The 25,917-nt window shown below is 43.9% G+C and overlaps 1 protein-coding gene across 2 annotated transcripts in view; it reads left to right on the forward strand.

Annotated features, from left to right (window-relative positions):
- LOC124622288 overlaps positions 1-25,917 on the forward strand; it is a 770,325-nt gene that overhangs the window by 680,551 nt on the left and 63,857 nt on the right. For both annotated transcript variants that reach the window (XM_047147957.1, XM_047147958.1), the window contains exon 5: positions 19,723-19,830. In XM_047147957.1, the coding sequence (XP_047003913.1) occupies positions 19,723-19,830 (108 nt within the window). The remainder of the gene's footprint in view (positions 1-19,722; positions 19,831-25,917) is intronic.

A 25,917-nucleotide genomic window follows, 5' to 3' on the forward strand; every position in this document is an offset into this window, starting at 1 on the left:
AACAGGCTATCAGCCTCACCGTAGGAGGGGTGAGACATTAGATATCAAATCCTGCACTGGAGCTGAAGGAAAAACTTACGGCTACAAGGAACAGCGTAGAAGGATCTCAACAGGATGAAGTGAAGACTAGGATCTCAAATTGCAACTTTGGCCGATGTGACTGCGGGAATGTCCAAACGGACTACCACACTTCAGCATAAGCTGTACCCCGCTGCATTTACAGCTAGCTAAAATTAAGGTGGTCTGTGTATCTGATTAATGGGCAAAACATATTTTAACTTTAAATTTTATTTCAGTTGACTTACACTAGATTTTCAATGCATTGTGTTCTGTACACGGAACATAAATAAATAGTACATAGGAACTGCCGAAGCAATCCAGGAGGGGCAGTTTAGTGTCATCGACGAAGAAAGGTGCTCCTCAACCACTACAGACAACCCTGAGGAGGAAGCTACTACTGAGCGGCCAACAAGATCTGGGTAGACTTTGGAAAAACATTGGCAAGTGATAGCTGCTTTGTGTCAGTTTCCGGATCCGTTCAAATCCAGAGCGGAGAACAGAGAGACCAAGAGGCCCATGGTAAGACGCCGTATTAACCATGGGAATCATCCACCCATTAGCCTGTGCTCATAAAATCGCCAGCTGAACGATGCCTAAACCAGGGGAAGTGGAGAATATGCTGCAAGATGACATCGTTGAAACTTCAGGGGGTCATTTGTCCTCTCCTGAACTCTTTAAGTAGAAGAAGAACGGCACATGGCATTTCTGCGTCAACTACTGAACACTGAACAAAGTCATAATGAAAGACCAGAATGAGATTTTCACTCTGCAGCGGAGTGTGCGCTGTTATGAAACTTTCTGGCAGATTAAAACTGTGTGCTGGACCAAGACTTGAATCGGGACCTTTGAAAAGGTCCCGAGTTCGAGTCTCGGTCTGGCACACAGTTTTAATCTGCCAAGAAGTTTCATATCAGCACACACTCTGCTACAGAGTGAAAATCTCATTCTGGAGACAACCCCCAGGACTTGGCTAAGCCATGTCTCCGCAATATCCTTTCTTCCAGGAGTGCTAGATCTGGAATGCTCGCAGGAGAGCTTCTGTAAAGTTTGGAAGCTAGGAGACGAGGTACTGGCAGAATAAAGTTGTGAGGACGGGGCGTGAGTCGTGCTTGGGTAGCTCAGATGGTAGAGTACTTGCCCGCGAAAGGAAACGGTTCCGAGTTCGTGTCTCGGTCGGGCACACGGTTTTAATCTGCCAGGAAGTTTCATAATGAAAGACGTCTGCCAATTGACGACAGTTGGTGACACCCTAGACTGCCTGAGAGAAACGAAGTATCTCTCAGCTATGGATATACAGGCAGGCTACTGGTAAACCAAGGCTGACAGCGAGAAAAGGCTACCTCCAAAACTCCTGATGGCGTCCAGGAATTTAAAGCTATCCCGTTTGGACTGTATAACGCTCCAGTCACCTTCATGGACCTCTTTCGTTGACACGTATTCTGAACGATATGTGTTTGCTAAATTTATGACGTTAACGTGTTTTCGATGACGTTCGAAGGACATCCAAGTTGCCTGACAATCGTGTTGAAGTGTTTTCAGACTGCAGGTCTCTGCCTCAATTCGAAAAGAAATAAAAGTCTTGGACCACCAGATGAATGGCGATGGAGTCAGCCCTGATCCGTAGAAAATAAGAGCAGCCACAGATTTTCCGCCGGCCGAGGTGGCCGAGCGGTTGTAGGCCCTACAGTCTGGAACTAGTCCAAACCGACGCCGAATTCTCCTGAAACGAGGTGCCACAACGATATTCGCTTGCGCTTAAGGAGGCGCTAACATCCTGTTTAGTACTAGCACCGTGTGATGAAAAGAATGTGGACTTGTAATGAAAATTCAGGTAGGTGCTGAAAAGATGATAGCTTATGATTCTACAGTGCTCTCAGAGTTCGAATGAACAATTCCATAACCAATAAAGAGCGTCTTGCAATTCTTTGGATCATTAACAAGCTCCAGGGATATTTATTTTAGAAGCCACTGACCATTTTGTCGAACCAACATTCTCTATGCTACCAGGCAGCCGACGAATCCGACGGGTTGACTGGCAGGCTGGGGACTGGGGCTTTAGGAGATCGACGTCTCAGTGGTATACAAAAGTGTTTCGGACACAAGGACGCGACTGCCTTTCAAGGGATCCTTTGGCGGTACACAGCAGCGCGGATTAAATCTCAGTCGTCGCTCCAGTAAGTGGTACTGCTGCCTGCCGCAAGGAAGATCCAACACACCTGAAATCCGTAGAAACCGTGAAGAAGCAGGAACTGACGGAAGAATAATTCAATTTAATTAACGGATCATTGTATAAGGGGAACTGTGGTCCAGTGGTTGCTCGTCATCCCAGCTCTTCTACAACCGTTTATCTTGAAGCATTATCATTATGCTTCAACATCTGGTCTCCTGGAATTCGCGAAGACTAGAGCGAATCAGATGCATCTATCATTGGCCCGGTCTCTACAGTTCCGTTAGATTCTATATGAGCCACAGCAAGGAATTCCGAAGAAAGACGCACGAGCCTCAGCTACATCTGAAGAATCTATTACCAAACCCGCCTGCAGCAGCGCCATTCCACCAACTTGGATTCGACCGCTTGGGGAGGTTCCCCGAGTCAGCGTACGACAATCCATGCACTGACTGCCTCATCCGCTATGTTATCACTAAAGCTGTGCTGATTGACGAAACTCCCGAAATTGCAAAGTTTCTTGTAGAAAACGTCCGATGTGATGATCTCTATTCATGAAAGGTTTTCGAGACGAAAATTGTATCAAAGGTAATTTCACTTTGTGCCATCACTTACATGATCAGAACTTCCTAGTGTCCACAGACGAATGGTCTCACTGAACGCTAAACACTGGGAGATACGCCCTCGATTTACATTGACGTTGCATGCAATAGGATGTCTGTGGCTAGCGTGCTGCGCGTTTCCGGTCCAAACCCAACCACCTGCAGTTATTTGTTATTTAGCATTTCTCATCTCTGGAAACTTCTTTAAATATCTTATGGTAGCGACGTTTGTACATTCTGGAATATTCAGTGTTCGTATAAATGCCAGCATTCTGCAAAATTCTATGTTTGTGTAAATAGCTGCACTCGCTGTCCAGAAATTCGAATCTGTTCTGGCTGTACGTTGGTATCAACAATAAACGTGCTATCAGTTCTTCAGTGTTATTCATCATTGACGATCGTGCCTTCGGATGTGGACTTGATTGTGCTTGCGATGTGACAGTATATTACTTAATCAATGCTTCTTGCCCATGCCATACTGAACCAAGTATCTGCAGTATTAATTTTGCATTTGGGGGACGAATCTACTGTTCCTATCTGGAAACTTTGACAGTTCCTCTACTAGAATACGTTCATTTGACTTTCAATGCATAATGTCGTGGAGAGCATCTTGTTCTTGCAATTGCCAAAAGTGATAAGGTTTTAGCGGCGCAGTGATTGAAGTGCTACGGTCGCAGGCTGGAATCCTGCCTCGGTCATGGAAGTGTGTGATGTCCTTAGGTTAGTCAAGTAGTTTTAAGTCTAGGGGACTGATGACCACAGATGTTAAGTCCCATAGTGGTTAGAGCCATTTGGTTATGGGTCCAGAACAAACTATTGGATGATTACTAAATTGCATTTCGCGGATTTGGTGTTCATGGCCAAGAAGTAATCATAGGAGGTAAATTTATTGAAATGTATCTGGAGGGACTGTTCGAATGTATGTAGAACTTGGTGCACGGAAAAGAAGTCGCTGAAGTGGGTATACTAGAGCGAATGGATGCGGACACGTGGCTAGGGTATATCAGCAGGAAACTTAGGAGTGTACAGTAGACAAGAACGATATTTTGCGATCTCCTGCAGACGGATGGAGGACACGGCGTTGGTAATGGTTGCCGATGTCAAGAGAGAAGATGTCATTCAGAAAATAAGCAGTGATAAGGACTTAATCGATTGGAGGTCAATAGGTTCACAGTTTACTAAGACGTTGGAAATAGGTAACCGGTCAAAGTCTTTTTTTTTCAAGTTTTAGGGTCGCTAAGATAGTGGGATGGGTTTTGCTCATTTGTATGAGATCAGACTGCAGCTGTCGCAGCTAGCAGTATGGCAACTGGTAGTGGGGTGTCATGTGTTTTGATGTTGGCCATTAATGGGTACCAAAACTGAGCCGCAGTTTCCAGGACGGCTATGGACAACAAATGGATCACAATTTTACAATAAATTCCTAAGATCTCGATCTCGAACAACGCTGAAAATTTTATCGCTATCTTTATCCGTTTCCGGGACAAATAGGTTCAAAATTACCCTACTTCTAAACGTAAAATACACTCGTAAAATCCATTGTGAGATGAAAATGTAGTTTATAAGCGACGTCGTTCGAAGAAAGATGCATTAAAGTGTCTCCATTGTCGTCGTTAGGGTTCTGACAACCTCATTGTGTAGTACTGAAGCTCACGAAAAATTTTTTAGTGCGTAAAATGCGATCTGAGGTGTAAAATTAGCTTTGCGTTGTTTCCATTTCAAGTACGTAAACTATTAAAATTTTTCTGAGCAATACATATCGTTTAAAATTAATGATTTGCTGTGCTGCCATAGAAAAGAAGGGAATCAGAGAAAAAGTACTCCTATTGGAGCACAAAAAATGCGAATATGTTCCTGTCCTTATGAAAGTCTCTGGCTGAAAAGTTGGGTACCAGTGGCCTCTTTCTACGTTCCTTAGCGCCTTTAAAAATTATCGCAAGAATTCTACCTTGAGAACATATTCGCACATTTTTACGGCGAGAGAGAAGGAGATAATGCCAGTGCGAAACAGGCGGAAAAGTAATAAATACTGGAAAGTAGTAGGCATCACAATGGTAGTGTGAGGGAAAGAGAGGGACACTGCGGATGTGGGACATAGTTCACTGTAACAGAACCGTTCTAGGAAAAGAATGATGGAGACTGTGCCAGTGACAGAGGAATAAGATAAGAAGAAAGGGGATATAGTTGAGAGCCATTGATAACGAGAGACGAAGTCTGTGACATTGACCACCAGTAAGAGAGAGATAGTGACAGTGAGCAGCAGTGGGAAGGAATGGAAGAGATAGTAGCAGCAGGAGAGAGCAAGAGGGAGACGGTGAGATGAGACAGCAGTGATAGGAGAGAACGAAGGAGACTGTGGCTGGGACACAGAAAAAAGCGTCAAAGAGACACAAAGAGATAATGGCAGCAATGGACTAGTGGGGCTGAGCGAGATACAATTAGGAGAGCTTTTGGGCGTCAGAGGTATGTTGCATGCTAACATTTTTGAGAAAAATTTTAAAGGTACTGAGGAAGGTGGAATAAGGAAGCTGGTAACCCACTTTTCAGTCAGTCTTTTAAATAAACAGGAACATATTCCAATTTTTGTGCTCCAATAGGAGCATCTTTACATTGGTGATAGTAAAGGCATGAATCAGTGGGGTATCATTTTCATATTGCTTATGCAAGTATTGGGACAACACGGGGCATAATTCCAAAGTACTGATATCCAAGATGGCAGCAATTACGTCATTCAGGATGGCGGATTTGGGTGGGAAGTTTGAATTTTGGCGGGAAAGTGCCACGACCCCCCTCTCCCAGAAAAATGGCGCGAATTTCAAATTCCAACATGATAATGCGTCACACCTAGGAAAATGACGGGAAAAAAGGATATGTCTATTATTTAACCAGTTTCATGCATGTGTATTCGCCATAGGGTCTGGACTCCAGCTGACCTAGTTCATATCGTCGCTACCAGAGAGCGCACTGTGGCGTCAGATCATGACCCCAGTACCGTTACTCAAGGTGGCTGCACCCAGTGTATACACCACGTGGCTTGGTACACAGAGGATGCTGTCGTGACGCCAGCTTATCACGCGAGTACCGTTATGCAATATAGCTCTGACATCCCGAACACGCCACGCCGTCCGACATTTCGCGAGCACGTTGGGGCTCTTGACAGCTGCCACGTCGTCTGACAGCTAGCGAGCACGTGGGACTGCCCCGTCGCCGCAGCCGGCGGACGGGCCCGCGCTAATAGCGCGCTGTGGTCCTGCCTGCTGCGGCAGCGTAACTGTACATCACCGTTTGACCCCACAGCATCAAGCCCGCACCTTTATACTCGCGCCATACATAGATTTCTGTAAATATGTTAACTAAAGCAACAAGCACATCGCGCATCTAACCTACCAGTTACCTAAGTACTTAATTCCATTTCAACTTTAATCATATTGAATAATTCAATTTACAGTTTCAATATTCAATAATCAAATGAGAAGTTCCACATTTTCCCACTATCAGTGCGGTGTTCATTCATGACCAACCCCCCCCCCCTCCCCCCACCACACCTAGAATGCTACACTCCTATTGGCCACGAGATTCGACTTAATATAGATATGAAAAGCTGTTCACTATACTTTCAAGTACCTAGTATCAACTACTTTTCAAAGTCCAGCCCGCCACCTCTTCCTAGGAACCGCCGACGAGTTTGAATTCTGGCAGTAAGGAAAGGTCACTTGCGCTTTCGCCACCAACCTAAACAAATTGTTGCAAACGAAGCGCACAACCTTTCGTAGGGGTTGCTGGTAAAGGGACTCAGCCCGCACTACGCTGATGGAGAGACGAAGGAATGTAGTTTAATTATTTGGGAGCAACGTATTTAGGGATGTAGTGTATTTATCACAGAACAAGCGCTCAGCCATGCCCCACATCATACAGTCCTGTAATCTACTCCTACATAACTCATCTATAACGCTCTAGACACACTCTGGATTATAATAAACCATCAAAAATAACACACTGCAAAATCTACAGACATACCAACAACTTGTAAATAATGCAAAGCATTTTCGTCCAGATAGGCAAAAAACTCGTAAATTGTCAAAATAATAATCCATCTAAGAAACTGTGGTTGCTAATCGTCAACTGACGAAATCATTCACCAGCCTTTATTTAAAGAATTAGAGACAGCACTACCACTATGTGTATTCGCCACTGAGTCCATGAGTAACTGACTTAGTTCATATGCATGCCACTAAAGGACGCTGTAGTGATGTAAGATGATGCCGCAAGTACCTAATCTAAGATGGCGCCACCTAGCGGGTTCACCTCGAGCTCCAGACCCCAACCGTCTTAATACATTTCGTTGCCACCAGATGACGCCTCCGTGACACCAGCTGATGAAGCAAGTACAGTTATCCACGATGGCGGCAAACTGTATTCTCCACGAGGTGTAATACTCACTATCACCAGCAGAGGACGTTGTCGTCCTCTTCGTGACGTAAACCAAGATGGCGAGGGAAAATGGTGGGAAAACAACTGTCTGCTCTGGGCTGCTAGGGGGAGTAAGGCTGGAGTGCACTCTATTTATTTTCAAACAACCTATTTAACGATGGAGTATATCTATCACACTGATATAGAAGATCCACCCGGATGTGCCTGGGGCCATGTTGCACAGTCCACAGACACGCAATCAACTCGTAATTACAGTACACAAGAGCGAACTACTTCTAAATATTTCTTCAAACTGATGTGTAGACACGCTCAGTACTCTTCAACTGTACAGGGCCTACAGAATAGCACACAAAATAATGCAATCAACGAACGCAAGCACAGTCGACTGCCCCCTGTCAACTAGAGTACGCAGGAGGTAGCGGTAAGTGACGCATCAGTCAGATGTCAACCCCACACAGCCACTCCTCAGATTCCGGAAGCATGAGATGTTGGCACACCCATTCATACATAACAACTAAGAAATTCCTATCCGCTAGATACCGATGATGAAGCAATCTCACGTTCGTTCGACACGGCCGTCAGCAGTCAAACCACTCACAGACCTCCGTTTAGGGTCGTCATCACAGTTCGCGAGCCGGCGTCGTCGAACACTGGTGAAAATTGCATGCCTCCATACAGTCACCATTATACAGTCCCAGCATTTCAAAGCGCATTCCCACCAGTCTCAAATTCGAGGCATCTCCAGGTGCCACTTGTCTTTACAATTGAAGGCAGAATAGCAGAGAGCATGTTGACACACGCGTTCAACTGCACGTACCCGCCACAGCTTGACTGATACATTGCTATCTGAAACATTCTCAATGTTATTCTTACGTCACATGGCTTTTTGAAAAAAAATATCAGCCACGTCCAACTCCCTGTAATTTTATAGTGCCCCAGAAAGAGTTAACGCTCGCTATCTTGTTCTCTTAGCTTATATGCGCCAAAATTACAGACCTAACAGAATCTGTTTACCAAAATATCGCCGAATCCAATCTCTCTCCTGGACATAACGTGATGGCCTTCCTGCTCGCAACATATGCAAATGTTCCCACCGCTCCTATATCCCACCACAATCAATCGATCATTTTCTTTCTAAGAGTTTCTGACGTTATTTGCTAAGTTGCACCAACAGTTCCCTCAATCTATACACCGCTAACCTGTTCTTTCTTTCTACAGACGGTACACTCGGTGGTAATAAACTATTTTAAACTGATCTCCATTTCGCACCGAAAACTGAGTATCACGAAGTTTTCTACACGTCATCAAATACATACGATACTTGCAAGAATATTGGAGCGTCAAACCGATCTCCAACCAGGGAATTAATCACCAAGTACTGTCTCGATCTAGTAAACACGCAATTCATATCCCACATCATACCAAACCATCCCCTTTACTTCAGAAAACCAAAGTCACTCTCTCAGAACTGATGTGCATAGACAGGCTCGTTTCACCCCGGCACAAACGCATTACTGTTTCCGCTTTCTTGCTTGCATTTCTACAGGCATTTCCTTACTCCTTGATTACATGAACAACCATGTTAACTCCATAATATTATACAATTTTCGCCATACTTCTCGATATCAAGCACACGGCAGTAGCCTCCCGATCGCTAACACGTAACAATACATTTGATATAGACTGTAAATTATTTATCCTGAAACACCAAACTTTAGCGAGTGCAGCGTGCTGTAAACCATTGACTAACTAGAAACAAATAGAGTAAACGTATATTTGCTCTCTCGAATAATAAAGTCGGTGTAATAAATATAGATGATCACTATTGTATAGAAACCAACTACGTTCATTCCCACGTCTCGAGAACAGGCAAATGTTTGCCCAACGCACCACACTCGATATTCCCTCAACTAAATAAAGGTACCAATCGTACAGTAGCAGTCGTCCAAACAATTTACATGGGAGGCAATAACGCTCCACCGAAAAAGCATCTTCTCAAAGTTACACTTGATGACGAGAGTCGCCCAGCACATACTTATTTCGCTATTCGATCGTCTAGAAGATGGTAAAGTTAACTATGATAGATTCTTACATTCCAACAGGGTCTGCATTCGGAAGACTGCTGCCATTAACATGGTTCAAAATAGCTCTGAGCACTATGGGACTTAACTGCTGAAGTCATCACTCCCCTAGAACTTAGAACTACTTAAACCTAACTAACCTAAGGACATCACACAAATCCAGGCCCTAGGCAGGATTCAAACCTGCGACCGTAGCGGTCGCGCGTTTCCAGACTGTAGCGCCTAGAACCGCTCGGCCACATCGGCCGGCCATTAGCATTGGAACGCGAATCAATACCACCACAGACTTTGCATACACGAACACATTCTAGAAAGCCCCTCACATATCTCCTATCATTATACATACAATTAAATCTTAGTGCGGCTTTTCCCGGCGGATTTGCGAGTCCTCCCTCGGGCATGGGTGTATGTATTTGTCCTTTGGATAATTTGGGTTAAGTAGAGTGTAAGCTTAGGGACTGAAGACGTTAGCAGTTAAGTTCCATAAGATCTCACACACATTTGAACAATTAAATCTTACGATCGCGGTCTCAACTGAAAGAAATTCGGCAAAGAGCGAAGTATTGGAAATACACTGTGTTGAAACCCTGTGGCTCTGGAAATACCTGTACCTTCCATAAAACTAGACATACTCTTCCCTTGGCTATCACAGTACTCCAAGTCAAATCCATACCCTCTCTACAACAGCACATAGACATTTCCTTGCCGGCCAGAGTCGCCGAGCGGTTCTAGGCACTTCAGTCTGCAACCGCATGACCGCTACGATCGCAGGTTCGAATCCTGCCTCGGGCATGGTTGTGTGTGTTGTCCTTAGGTTAGTTAGGTTTAAGTAGTTCTAAGTTCTAGGGGACTGATGACCTCAGATGTTAAGTCCCATAGGGCTCAGAACCCTATTTTTTTTTAACTCATTTTGTTCGATATAGTCCGTTGCGTTTGGACGTCACAAGACATCCGTTCAAAGCGATCGTTGGTTCCTTGACTCAGTTTTTTTTTATTACAGAGAACACGCAGCCCTCTGACCGAAGACGTTGAGCTACCGTGCCGGCAGAACCATTTGAACCATTTTTTTTAGACATTTCCTTTACACAAACAAATATACTTTATAAACGTGATGCTCAAATGCGAACATGTCACACACCCAGCACTAATACTAATACTACCTCCTCAATAACTGGATGCAAACGACACCAAATAATACTGACCACAAATCAACGATGGGTGTGCGTGTGTCTAACGTTCTTCCTACGAGTCATACGACTGTGTCATAGACGTAATCGAGCACATGTTAAAGAAAAAATCCCGATCGAACAACTGTATGTTACTCTCACAAGATCTCATCGCTATACAGGTGCACTCAAGTATACACGTTAAAACCTATAACCACTGTACGAATCGTGGTACGACATTACTTCTGAATGAGGTGGTGTTTTCCAGAGAAATACCGTGACAGTCATCATAGAAATGTGTGTATTCAGAGCCATCGATACAACCTCGCGATAAACTCAATGAACTTTGAAAGTCATTCGGCTAAGGAACGTCATGTGCAACAGCTATTTGCAACCCCATCACACTGCACGCAACTCCATAATTGATTAGTTTTTGCAACGCTTTCTGTCTGGAGACCATATAAGAGTTCCGCAATATATCCTTTACGTTATAGGCGATGACAGACAATAGTAGTAGATGATGTGCTGATTAAGGTCCTAAGAAGAAAAATATACACTAACTTCTCAGATCTCTAGCCTTATATTACGTCCATTCAAACACATACTTGTATAGGATCACACCCACAAGTCAATCATATTTCAAGCAACCTCTAAAGGAGACATCTTCCTCGATCTGTCTGCTACCTCCTTTTAATCACACCCTACACATCCTCCAGTCGCACCCATTTCTACAGCTTTCCACAAGTGCTATTTCAAATTTAAATTGGAGAAAGACTTATACAACACTTTCTGTAACCCGTGTAGAAACAGATCGAGCTGAGTTACTGCAACAGGACCGTGTTTTCAGCATTCGGTGGAAATGCGCGCTATGTGCTGCATACCCAAACTAGATACAAGTACTACAGATTCCCAACATGCTATCTTCGTTATTCAATACCCACCCCAACATAGAATAATTACGAACAATAAAAGCTCATCCTATTTACAAGTCACCTAGGAGTCGATGCCGGCGCAATGACTTATAGCGATATACAATCACAGCATAGACCACTTTAAACTTTCATCGTCTATACTGTAAGCGAATGATAGTATGAGTCGCCCCCTCTGCTCCTGTTTCAAACACTGTTTTCTAACACGCTTTTGTACATTAACAAACGTTTCGTTTTCTGCCACGACTTTGAGGCCTGTGTCAGATTCTAAACTGACATTAAAACGCTCTGATCCACGACCTCTCACAGAAAACTAGACATTACATGGTGTAAATCATATTCTTATGGTGGATGATTTTTAAATAAAACACTCTTACGACATAAGGAAACAAAAAGAGTTTGGCAGCGTTTTGGAGATTTCCCAAACTACCGTCCGAAAGTGATTCATGAAGTCTACAATTAAACTCATATGTCACCTTGACCTAATAGATGATGGCTCCACGTTCCATTTCGAGTTATTCCTAATTTTGCACTCATGTACGTGATCGCTGTTGAGCTGCTAGCAACCCCCAGAAGTTGTCAGAAATCCACAAAGCTTTTTCCCCAACTCAAACAAGCGATGTCACTCAATCATTGTGTGGCAAACAATGCGAGGATGTTATGGGAAAGACACCGTCGATGTACTGTAATATTAAGCAACAGACTTGATAGCGCGAAGAATTTTACACTAAGTTCAGCACTGTCCAATTATGTGACAGCATGTTTCCCCAATTTCAGTATCATAGCTAAACCATGCCCTCTCGACGTTGAGAGTATCATTGCGAACATCGATAGATGACTGAGTAGTACGTCCATTAACTCTTAATTATCGAACACATAAACCATCAAAATACACGAGACAGTGCTCTACATATTTCTATCACCTCGAGCATAGTGTTTAATTTGCGATCTATCTCTCAGTGCACGGGAGTCACAGAGCATTCTCGCCGTCTTATGGTGAAAGACCATCCTCATGCTGTCATTGACCAACAAGCGCTGCAGCACATTTAGCGAATTAATCTGCAACCGACCATAGGAAGGCCACTATAATCTACGTCTCCTGAATGAATTGAGCTTTCTGAGTCCTAACCCGTCCAAGTGCACGAGATTTCTCGAGATACGACTATGTCGAGGAGCTTAGCACCCCTTATCGATGTATAGTAACAGAGTCCAAAGTGCGGTCATATAATAGCAGACAGTTAAGAAGAACAACAAATGATTGGTTTTTATATGCGATGGAGCCCCAGAGGGATGGAGTTCAACGGATTTTCACGTAAATCAACCAAGCTATCAACTCTAAAGAATTGTTCTAGAGTACAGGATCCGCACTTGGATGGTATTCCTAAGAGAGAGAACATAAACACATACACTCTTAAGACTACAACGTTCTGCACTTAAAAACTAGCTATAATGTTAGATCGCATGCGATTCCGAACTATCAGACTATCTTCCCCGTTTCTCTACGCTGAACTATCTTATGGAATCATAAAATATTTGCGTTGCATGATACGAGCACAATATATCTTTGCTGAGACGTATAGTGACCACTGTTCACATCCGATCATTGTTCACAAATTAAACTATGACTCCATCATGCCTATATATAAAATGATAGTTAGTAGTGGGGGACACATCCTACAAGGAAACAGATAAACACATAGCAGCAGCATCCGACCTATGGAAATGGCAAGTCGTTCCATCACTAACTCTGTAAACGGCACATCAGTCGGGCAAATGTGTAGACAGGGATTTTAGCACGTCACAAGCTCTTACCGCTAAGTTACGTATGACGCAGAAGTCTCGATTGTACACACACAAGTGCGACAGGGGCATCGCACAAAATCAAAATTCGTTTAGAGGAATGTGTCAAGTTTCTCCACACATGAGATGGAAGTCCTCTGATGACAGACAGGTTTACCGTTAACGATCGCAAGTAGATAGTGCTTTAAAACACATACAGAACACGGAGCTGTATACGAGTAGAACGTGGGCTATATCACATAACTGATGCATCCAGACAGAAAACTTGAAAAAATTGACCTCCAACAATTTATCCTTCTCTAGAATGAATCAGTCAGCCATTAAATCGTACCTAGTTACAGCTCTTTCTCATTCGAATTAGTATAAAATTCATCGCGCTATCAAGTCTGTTGCTTAATATTACAGAACATCGATGGTGTCTTTTCCATCACATCTGCGCATTGCTTAGCACATAATGATTGAGTGACATCTCTTCTTTGAGTTGGGGAAGAACTTTTGTGGATGGGTGACAGCTTCTGGGGGTAGCTAGAAGCTAAACAGCGATCGCGTACATGAGTGAAAAATTAGGAATAATTAGGAATCAGGGTTTCAACAGAGTGCATTTCCAATACTTCGCTCATTGTCGAATACCTTTAAGTTGAGACACCGATCGTAAGATTTAATTGTATGTGGAATGATAGGAAATATGTGATGGGCTTTCTAGAATGTGTTCGTGTATGCAAAGTCTGTGGTGGTACTGATTCGCGTTCCCATGTTAATGGTAGCAGTCTTCCGAATGCAGAGGCCTGTTGGAGTGCAGGAATCTATCATAGTTAACTTTACCATCTTCTAGATGATCGAATAGAGAACTAATCCCTAGTATCTGCTGGACGACTTTCGTGATCATACGTAACTTTGAGAAGATGGTGCGTTTTCGGCGGAGCGTTATTGCCTCCCATGTAAATTGTTTGGGCGACTGCTTCTCTACATTTTGTATCTTTAATTAGTAGAGGGAATATCGATTGTGGCAAGTTGGAGAAACGTTTGCCTGTTCTCTAGACGTAGAAAAGATCGTATAATGATCATCAGGAAATTGTTACATCACCGACTTCGGTATTCGAGAGAGCAGGTATACGTTTACTCTATTTGTACGGCGAAAATTGTATAATATTATGGCGTAAACATGGTTGTTCTTTTAATCAAGAAGTAAGGAAATGTGTGTAGAAACGTGAGCAAGAAAGCGGAAACAGTAATGCGTTTGTGCCGGGTTGAAACGAGCCTGTCTTTGCACATCAGTTCTGAGAGAGTGACTTTGGTTCGCTGAAGTAAAGGGGGTGATTTGGTATGGTGGAGGATATTAATTGCGTGTTTACTTGATCGAGACAGTACTTGGTGATTAATTCCCTGGTTGCAGATCGGTCTGACGGTCCAATATTCTTGCAAGTATCGTATGTACAGGGTGTTTCAAAAATGACCGATATATTTGAAACGGCAATAAAAACTAAACGAGCAGCGATAGAAATACACCGTGTGTTGCAATATGCTTGGGACAACAGTACATTTTCAGGCAGACAAACTTTCGAAATTACAGTAGTTACAATTTTCAACAACAGATGGCGCTGCAAGTGATATGAAAGATATAGAAGACAACGCAGTCTGTGGGTGCGCCATTCTGTACGTCGTCTTTCTGCTGTAGGCGTTCAAATGGTTCAAATGGCTCTGAGCACTATGGGACTCAACTGCTGAGGTCATTAGTCCCCTAGAACTTAGAACTAGTTAAACCTAACTAACCTAAGGACATCACAAACATCCATGCCCGAGGCAGGATTCGAACCTGCGACCGTAGCGGCCTTGCGGTTCCAGACTGCAGCGCCTTTAACCGCACGGCCACTTCGGCCGGCTTGCTGTAGGCGTGTGCTGTTCACAACGTGCAAGTGTGCTGTAGACAACATGGTTTATTCCTTAGAACAGAGGATTTTTCTGGTGTTGGAATTCCACCGCCTAGAACACAGTGTTGTTGCAACAAGACGAAGTTTTCAACGGAGGTTTAATGTAACCAAAGGACCGAAAAGCGATACAATAAAGGATCTGTTTGAAAATTTTCAACGGACTGGGAACGTGACGGATGAACGTGCTGGAAAGGTAGGGCGACCGCATACGGCAACCACAGAGGGCAACGCGCAGCTAGTGCAGCAGGTGATCCAACAGCGGCCTCGGGTTTCCGTTCGCCGTGTTGCAGCTGCGGTCCAAATGACGCCAACGGTCGCGCGGTTCCCGACTGTAGCGCGTATAAACGCTCGGCGAATCCGGCCGGCCTGCCTCACTTCGTGGAAATATGTGAGTGCTTTGACAGCTGACGGCCGTGTGGACCGTACGTGCAATTGCTTCATCATCGGATCTAGCGGATAGGAATTTCTCTGGTGTTACGTATGAATGGGAGTGCCAACACCTCATTCTTGCAGAAGCTGAGCAGTGGCTGTGCGGGTTTGACATCTGAGTGATGCGTCACTTATCGCTACCTCCTGTGTGCTCTACTGGACAGGGGGCAGTGGACTGTGCTTGTGTGCGTTGATTGCATTATTTTGTGAGTGGTGTTACGTATGAATGGGGGTGCCAACAGCACATGCTTGCAGAAGCTGAGCAGTGGCTGTGCAGGTTTGACACCTGAGTGATGTGTCACTTATCGCTACCTCCCGTGTACTCTACTGGACAGGGGGCAGTGGACTGCGCTTGTGTGCGTTGATTGCATTATTTTGTAAGTGGCTCTGTAGGCCCTGCTATGCGCTATTTGGACAATTTACGAGTACTGAGCGTGTCTACACATCAGTTTGAAGATTTATTTAGGAGCAGTTTGCTGTTGTGTACTGTAATAACGAATTGGTTGCCTGTCTGTGGGCTGTGCAACATGGCCCCAGGCACATCTGCGTGGATCTTTTGTATCAGTGTGATACGTATACTCTATCGTTAAATAAGTTGTTTGAAAATAAATAGAGTGCACTCCAGCCTTACTCCCGCCAGCAGCCCAGAGCAGACAGTTGTTTTCCCACCATTTTCCCTCGCCATCTTGGTTTACGTCACGATGAGGACGACAACGTCCTCTGCTGGTGGTACTGAGTATTAGACCTCGGGGAGAATACACTGTTTGCCGCCATCATGGATAACTGTACTTGCGTTATCAGCTGATGTCACGGAGGCGTCATCTGGTGGCAACGAAATATACTAAGACAGTTGGGGGTCTGGAGCTCGTGGTGAACCCGCTAGGTGGCGCCATCTTAGATTAGGTACTTGCGGCATCACCTTACATCACTACAGCGTCCTCTAGTGGCATAGATATGAACTAAGTCAGTTGGCTATGGACTAAGTGGCAAATACACTTGGTGGTGGTCCTGCCCCTAGTTCTTTAAATATAGGCTGATGTATGATTTCGACAGTTGACGATTAGCAAGCAGATTCTTTTAGATGGATTATTATTTTGACAATTTACGAGTAGTTTTGCTATCTGGACATAAATGTTTTGCCTTATTTATGAGTGGATCGCATGTCTGTAGGTTGAACAACGTGTTATTTTTGACGGTTTACAATTTGCAAGCGTGTGTGTCGAGCGTTACAGATGAGTCATGTAGTAGTAGTTTGCAGGTCTGTATGATGTGGGGCATGTCAGAGCGCATTTTCTGTGATACATATACTCCATCCCAAAATAAATTGCTCCCAAATAAGTAAAGTACATTCCTTCGTCTCTCCATCAGCCTAGTGTGGGCTGAGTCCTTTTACCAGCAATCCCTACGAAGAGGGCCGGCCGGAATCACCGTGCGGTTCTAGGCGCTACAGTCTGGAGCCGAGCGACAACTACGGTCCCAGGTTCGAATCCTGCCTCAGGCATGGATGTGTGTGATTTCGTTAGGTTAGTTATGTTTAATTAGTTCTAAGTTCTAGGCGACTGATAACCTCAAAAGTTAAGTCGGATAGTTCTCAGAGCCTACTAAGAAGTTGGGCCCTGGAGGCCTAAGTTACTGGTGGTGAGCTTCGTTTGCAACAATTTTCTTAGGTTAGTGGCGAAAGCCCAAGTGACCTTTCTTTACTGCCAGAACTCAAACTCGGTAGCGGTTCCTATGAAGAGGTGGTGGTCGGGACCTTGAAAAGCAATTGAAACTAGGTAGTTGTAAGTCGGGTCAAGTGGGTCAAATGGCTCTGAGCACTATGGGACTTAACATCTATGGTCATCAGTCCCCTAGAACTTAGAACTACTTAAACCTAACTAACCTAAGGACATCACGCAACACCCAGCCATCACGAGGCAGAGAAAATCCCTGACCCCGCCGGGAATCGAACCCGGGCGTGGGAAGCGAGAACGCTACCGCACGACCACGGGATGTGGGCAGTTGAAAGTCGGATCACGTAACCAATAGGAGTGTAGCATTCTAGGGGGTGGGGGTGGGGGGGGTGCTTAGTCATGAATGAACGCCGCACTAATAGTCGGCAAATGTGGAACTTCTCGTTTAATCATTGAATACTGAAATTTTAAGTTGAATTATTGAATATGATTAAAATTGAAATGGAATTAAGTACTTAGGTAACTGATAGGTTAGATGCGCGATTTGGGCGTTGCTTTAGTTAGCATATTTACAGAAGACTATGTACGCTGCTAGCATATAGGTGCGGGCTTGATGCTGTGGGGTCAAACGGCGACGTACAGTTTCGCTGCCGCAGCAGGCAGGACCACAGCGCGCTTTTAGCGCGGGCCCGTCCGCCGGCTGCGGCGACGGGACAGTCCCACGTGCTCGCTAGCTGTCAGACGACGTGGCAGCTGTCAACAGCCCCAACGTGCTCGCGAAATGTCGGACGGCGCGGCGTGTTCGGGATGTCAGAGCAATACTGCATAACGGTACTCGCGTGATAAGCTGGCGTCACGACAGCATCCTCTGTGTACCAAGCCACGTGGTGGATACACTGGGCGCAGCCATCTTGCGTAACGGTACTTGTGTCATGATCTGACGTCACAGTGCGCTCTCTGGTTGCGACGATATGAACTAAGCCAGTTTAAGTCCAGACCCCGTGGCGAACAGACATGCTTGAAACTAGTTAAATAATATAGATAAGTCCTTTTTTCCCTCCATTTTTCTAGGTGTGACACATTATCATGTTGTAATTTGAAATTCGCGCAATTTTTCAATGCGAGTGGGGCGTGGCAGTTTTTTGCCAAAATTCAGTTCCCCTCAAAATCTGCCATCTTGAATGACTTCATCTCTCTCCCTCCCCCCCCCCCCCCCCCCCCGCATCTTGGATGACGTCATCGAAAACATCTTGTATAACGGTACTTTGGAATTATGCCCCTGTTGTCCCAACACTTATGTAACAGCTTCCAAGGTCAACAAAAATTTTATTTTCAGTTTTTTATACAATTATAGTAACAAGAAAATATAGAATGCTTTCACAATCTACTCCTCAAGTAATGTAGTCTTACGTAAAAGTGTAACATAAAAGTCAACTCTTAAAGTTATAATTGTGTGTATGTGCTGAGGCAGCAGAGATCTCTGGGCTCAAATTACCCACACTATAGGTTCACTTACTATTTGAGAAATGAGAGAACTTAGCAATTTCCAACAAACTTAATTTCAAACCATTTCGAATGTGTTTCTTGCTGATAGTTTCACGAAGTAATGAAAGGAAAAAGGTTTACCGCTTACTATATTTTCGATGCTGATTAAAAAAACATCTGAATCAGTCATTACATTCTAATTTATTACTATTTTACCAGTAATTCTATTCGCAACACGTTTAGCAAACAGTATCTGCAAATAGCACTGATCGTACTGCAAAAGTCGACGAGATATGACGTCATAAGCATCGCGCTGGATGAAAAATTAGTTTTCTCATGACACAGTGCAAATTATATAGTGTTTGATAATGAGAACACGTTGCAACTGCCAGGATTCTTTAGGCACCATTTTTGATTTTGACGTTTTCATTAATCATCCCTCAATGAATTATCTGAAAAACAACATAATTAGGGTTTTCCGTAAGACCATGAAGACTTCATAGGCATTACGTCAGATACGTAACGTGTTAACTCATTCGTCAAGTAGTTGGACTTAAAAACTGAAATCAACTTTTTAAATAAGGCGGAGTCGGGGGATTATTGATCTATCGCTACCATGGGTACAACATAGCAACTGATGCGAAAGATCGACTCCACGGCCTATATGTCTACATTTCTATCAGACAAATTTGCAAGAATCCAGTTACACAGTTTCCTGATTTAGCCAACAAAGGTGGCGTGGCACTTTAGTATTTCGTCACTTGAGTCTTGCAGCATTCATAAATATATCAATCCTGTGCTCCGGAGTCCCATACCCTATTAACGTCTAATATGATTGTGTTTTATAATGTTTTAGTCTAAGGTGGCTTACAAAAGTGCTCGTAGACAACCTACGTCGTGTTTAGAAAGTCGTTCTAATTGTGAAACGGGAGTGTGAGAGTAACGATGATGTTTTCGCATGCCTGTGGCAGGAGAACGCGGGCCTGGTGGTGCCGTGGATCACCGGCTTCATCACCTTCATGGCGCTCGAGGCCATGGCCATGGTCTACTCGAACGTCCTCAGGGACCACGTGAACAAGGTAAGCTCAGCACTGCCGCTACTTCACAATTCCTTGAACTCACAGCTTGATGGTTTTTGCTAATGCCATAAAAAAGTAGGCTTCGTAGTTGTATTTTATTAGGTGAATTGCCTCAGAATCGGCCCACGAGGTGCGATAGCATGAATATGTTATTCCTCAACACCTCAGAAGTCATTATAATTTTAGACAAGTATACACAAGAAAGATATAGTCGCCACCGCAGCAGCAGGAAACGATCCTTTCGTCCCATGTATGATCAGATTTTGATTGAAATTTTTCTTTTCTCTTTCAGTACTTTGCCGATCATAGTAAAGTTATTCCATTTACACGTTTCAATTGCAAAACCACTCACCACTAACGCAAATATCCACAACAGGAAAACTTGGTACCGTGTCTATAAAACCTGAGCTATAGGGCGATGAAAGAAATTTATTTGGTCGAACGAGATTTGTTCCTCACTAACTTCTGATCGAGTTTACGTCCGAAGAGCGAAACATAACGGCTTGCGATGATGATCTGGGCAGCAATATAGTGATTATCCATTGGCACCAATGTTCCTCTGACAGGTCGCATTACGGCCATTTTGGCTGATCAGGCCCAACCCATGTTAGGGTGTTTGCTCTCATCCTTCAGAACTGGTTTTGTGAGCACGAGCATCAACTGTCGCATCTCCCCTGGCCACCTCTGTCACTGTCTTTGTGGTCTACTTTCAAGGGAAGGGTACGTGATTTCTACCCACCCCCATTATCGGTACCTCAACTTACGGTTATTTTGCTGGAAGAATGGTACAAATTCCATTTAAAGCCATACAGAATGTCTATTTATCCGTTACGGGGCGGGTTGAAGCTGTTCTGAATGCCAAAGAGCTTCCTACACCATATTAGCTATGGTACATCTACATCTACATCTACATTTATACTCCGCAAGCCGGAGGGCACTTTACGTCCCACTGTCATTACCTCCCTTTCCTGTTCCACTCACGTACGGTTTGCGGGAAGAACGACTGCCGGAAAGCCTCCGTGCCCGCTCGAATCTCTCTAAGTTTACATTCGTGATCTCCTCGGGAGATATAAGTAGGGGGGAATCAATATATTCGATACCTCATCCAGAAACGCACCCTCTCGAAACCTGAACAGCAAGCTACACCGTGATGCACAGCGCCTCCCTTGATGAGTCTGCCACTTGAGTTTGCTAAACACCTCCGTAACGCTATCAAGCTTACCAAATAACCCTGTGACGAAACGTGCCGCTCTTCTTTGGATCTTCTCTATATCCTCTGTCAACCCGACCTGGTACGGATCCCACACTGATGAGCAATACTCAAGTATAGGCCGAACGAGTGTTTTGTCAGCCAACTCCTTTGTTGATGTACTACATTTTTTAAGGACTCTCCCAATGAATCTCATCCTGGCACCCACCTTACCAACAATTAATTTTATATGATCATTGCGCTACAAATCGTTCCGTACGCATACTCCCAGATATTTTACAGAAGTAACTGCTACCAGTGTTTGTTCTCTTATCATATAATCATACAATGAGGGATGCCTCTTTCTATGTATTCGCAATACATTACATTTGTCTATGTTGCCGGTCAGTTACCACTCCCTGCTCAAAGTGCCTATACGCTGCAGATCTTCCTGCATTTCGCTGCAATTTTCTAATGCTGCAACTTCTCTGTATACTACAGCATCATCCGCGAAAAGGCGCATGGAACTTCCGACACTGTCTGCTAGGTAACTGGTAACGTTTTGGGTTGCGGGTGTTCCCGTATTTTTGCCCATCGATGTATTTCATGATTTGAGGATGTCCGATGCCGCCCGCAAGCGGTATTTTCGTTTTAAATTAGTGTCATTGTATCTGAAAATACATTATTATTCTCAGTTTCTACTGAAACATAGTTCAAAAATTGGATGTGTTTGGGGAGTTGGCAAGTGTGGCTTAAACCTACAACAAAAACAGGATAGAGCATCCCTGCGAATATATGCCCTGCAGTAATGAAACATTACACAAAGCACTGCTGAGGCGTCACAGGTGTTTTTCAAAGTGTCTGCAACGATCACCTACACATGCGTGACAATGCGTCTATGTTGACTGGCAAAGGTACTCCATGATACCTAGTTTCTCTGAAGCTTCTGCTTAGTCGATACTCAGACGTGTCTTCCTGAAGGTGATGTCGCTATCTGGATTAACGGGCGCTATACTATTCACACTTCCACTATCCTGTCACGTAACAGGAAGGCATACACTCTACAGCAATGGCTATAACATGGCTGGATATAAAACTGGGTTAGCTTGGATTGCAGAATGGTACGTTAGTCTATGATATTTTGACTGTACGGCAGTGTCACGCACTGGAAGTGGCTCGCGAATGATGGCACGTCACGCTGTCGCCAACTCTGGATAGATATTGTCAGTGGGTGAGAGGTCTGGAAATTGTGCTGGCCAGGGCAACAGTGTAACACCTTCTTTATGGATGCGAGTCGGGGCAGTCGAGATATCATCTGATCTTGTCCACGAGTTCCAACAAAATATGTTTCTTCTGTCCAGTGATCCAAGAATGTATTTACATATTTTTATTGCACTTACGTGTCACCAAAGCTTTTTAGTACAACAGGTAATTAATTTTCGTCCCTAATGACCATCTCAAGTTCTCCAAAATGCAGAGACAACTTACCGTATATATTGTACCAAAATTACAAACGAAATTCATCAGAAACCGATTTGAGTATAAACAAAACAGTAACATTTCTGACAAGATACATTCCTCCTGTGTATCACCGATATTGAAATAAAATTAATTGCGATGAAAACGTCAGATGTAATCAGTGCTTACTGCACCATTTTAGCTGCCTATAGCAGTAATTATGCGTGTAATTGAGCCTTACTGCACCATTTTAGTTGCCTATAGCAGTAATTATACGTGTAATAGAGCCTTATAGATAGTGCTGTAATAGTAATAGCACAGGAAACACAGGTAAAACGTAACGATTATTATTACTTATTTATTTCATTTAACTATACTTGCGTATTATGACGCATGCTTGCGTGTCTTGGAGTAGAAATCTCTTGAACACAAATGTAAGCGACAGTATGCACAATGGATAAATGATGCGATTGCACTCTTGGGTGTTGAGCAACTTGTATTTTCCGTATTGTAGACAATACTGTCACGAGCATCAAAAACACTACATTCACCTGGAAAATGTACCTTTGCATCATGGTTGATGATAGCGTTAGGACTGTGAAGTTCAGTATCAGTGCTGTCAAGTACAACTCGCCCATAAAAAGGTGTGGGAACGTTTTTTCACTGGGGAAAACTTTATGCATCCAAAGCCTGAACAAGGGACGTTGTGCCTGGACGAATGGTTGTTACCTATACGTGTTTATCTCGAATTAGGAACAGATTCTCTTGATGGAGTGAAAATGAATAAAATCCCAGACAACAGCACTGGAATAACACAGTTATCCCACCATTGTTCAACAATATGCTGGTCTACTCTGATTTTGAAGCCGTTATGTATACGTTCGAAGGTCGGATTATTTCCTTTTTCACAAGAGGACCAAATGTACGAATTGCTTCACGGAAGACAACGAGTAGAGGAGAAAGAAATCAACCATCCATGGAAATAATTGGATGAATTGTGTACGAATGTGATGTTTCAGACCTGACTGCACCCCGAGAACCGTGTCTCGTTCATCCATGCTACATTGTGTGCGCTCTCTGCGAATTTCATAATTAAATCCAGAAAGGTCGATATCTAGAATTTCAGGTGCTGAATGATTACGAACAATGGTGTCCGTGAATTACAATACCAGATTCGACCACGTAACTGTCTCTCTCTTTTTGCGCTCAAGCATGTTAGTACATTACAAACTGCGTAACTTTACGACTCACAATCTAGTGAACTGTCTTAACATTCTATAGTCAGGTAGATCTTGCTTTCAAATAGTCAGTCCAAGCGCTCTAGATTTGGGCACGCCCACCGCCTTATATGAGGATAATTCACAGCCAAGCATTAGTCCTTACCTTTTGAAATAGAGACCAAAATTACTCCGATGTAACCTTGAGTTTCACACGTTTTGTTCCTTGTTGTTCATAGTATCTCTAATAACGACGTAGATAATTCTTGTCCGTTCTGAAGTGATGCATAATTGTTTTCAACGGCCAGCCTTTGTTTTTTGCTTCAGTTACCCTCTTGACATATTCGAAAGTACATCATGAGTAAAAGGCTCATACATATTTTCGGCATTAGTAATGTCCTCGTAAGGCATTTGCACCAGTTCTATATTCTCCAGGATTTCAGTCATAGTGGCATCTTTAAGTTTCTTGATCAAACCGAAGATAGTGTTTGCAGTGAGTCTTTGCTCTTCATGTAATTCACGTGATGAAGACGGTAATTCAATGTGGTGTACAACCTCTAACACCCTGTTTCTTTTAATTCTCACTCTGCACGATATAAACCCAAATAAAAATTGTCCATAACAGTTCACAATACCACTCACAGACAATTACTACCGAGTCAGAACATACTTCTCTTCTACTAAAAAGGCACTATGATGCCCCGCCCAAGGATTACCTGCAGCCGACGTTCTGGTACGAAGCAGTTAAAATGAGCAGCTAACATATGCGTTACTGACATATAGTGGATGGGTTACGCCTACGAACAAAACATGCGTTCAGCGCCCAAGAGACATTTGGCGAAATTACTGTATGAGTAGCCTACATACAGTGTGGTAATCATATCGAGTCAACATAGTATAAAAATTATTCGGTCGCGATAATGAGCCTTCGTCGTATACATATGAAATTTGACACTCCTGGAAAGCCGCGCACGGTAGCACCCTGCATGCGGAATTCGGGGAGGCTCACCGTCCCCGGATACAATCCACCTGACGGATTAATGCCGACATCTGGTGTGCCGGCCATTCTCTATGTGGCTTTTAGGCCGTTTCCCACATCCGACTAGGTTAATACCGAGCTGGTACCCACGTATCCCCTAAGAAAACGTTCGGACACCTTCACATAGGATAACACTAAAGGCAGACAGCTGTGGTACACAAATTCTCTCCACAGATGGGGGTGTGTTGGATGGCGTGGTTGGCGAAAAGAGGTGATGACAGGAAGGGCATCCGGCCACCCTGTACTGCCAACGTCGTCAAATCGGAAAAGTAGCATGGTGAACCCACGAAGATACGGGACAAAGGCCAAGATGAAGAAGAAGAAGAAGAAGAAGTGTTTATATAAAATTAGTACCACACGCATAGTAGAAATAAATATGTTGTCTACAGAGTGTTCGGAAATTCCCGTAACAAATTTCTAAGACTTATAGAGGGGAGTGAATACATAGTATTTTGATCAGGAACACGTGTCCGAAAACGTCTCGTTTCCGTTCTACGACGGTTTCATTGCAGATGTGTATCACATTCATATTTGTTAAGAGAGAATACTGAGAGCTGCTTGTCCTGGTATGCATTAGGGTAGACAGGATGACCTGTACTAGGTCGGACGTCTGTCTTGCTGCCAGATGTATTCAGTGCAAGTGCATGTGCATCTCCGATACAATAAACGTGGTTAGGTACGTGTTTTCGCAAAAAACATACATGCTGCTAGCGTACGGCGAAGCTAGAGGGAGCGATAGAGCTGCTAGTCGGTTGTATCACGCCATCGAAAAAATCTTTTGCCTTAGTTACGCAGCGGCTCCGAGAAACACCCACCTTCACCGTGAGGAGGCAGGACTGTAGTGCTGCACGGCAACGTCCCACGCCCATGTTTGAAGAAGATACGTTGCATGGCGTTGGAGAGACGCCGGCAACGTGTTTTCGAATAATTTCGTGTGCAATGGGTGTTAGTCACAGTACCGTCTGGGACGTTCTGTATGAGCAACAGTTACATGCGTACCACTTACAAAGGGTACACCGTATGGGTCTCACAGGTTTTCTACGACTCCTTGTCTACTGTACTTGGTTCTTGCACCGCTGCATCGACACACCCCTGTTTCCACGTCGACTTTTGTTCAGAGTTGAATGTAAGTTCACTAGGAACTGTGTTCTGAAATCGTGAAACTGCCACGTTGTGGCAGACGA

This window comes from Schistocerca americana, chromosome 7 (genome assembly GCF_021461395.2).
Source record: "Schistocerca americana isolate TAMUIC-IGC-003095 chromosome 7, iqSchAmer2.1, whole genome shotgun sequence".
NCBI lineage: Eukaryota > Metazoa > Arthropoda > Insecta > Orthoptera > Acrididae > Schistocerca > Schistocerca americana.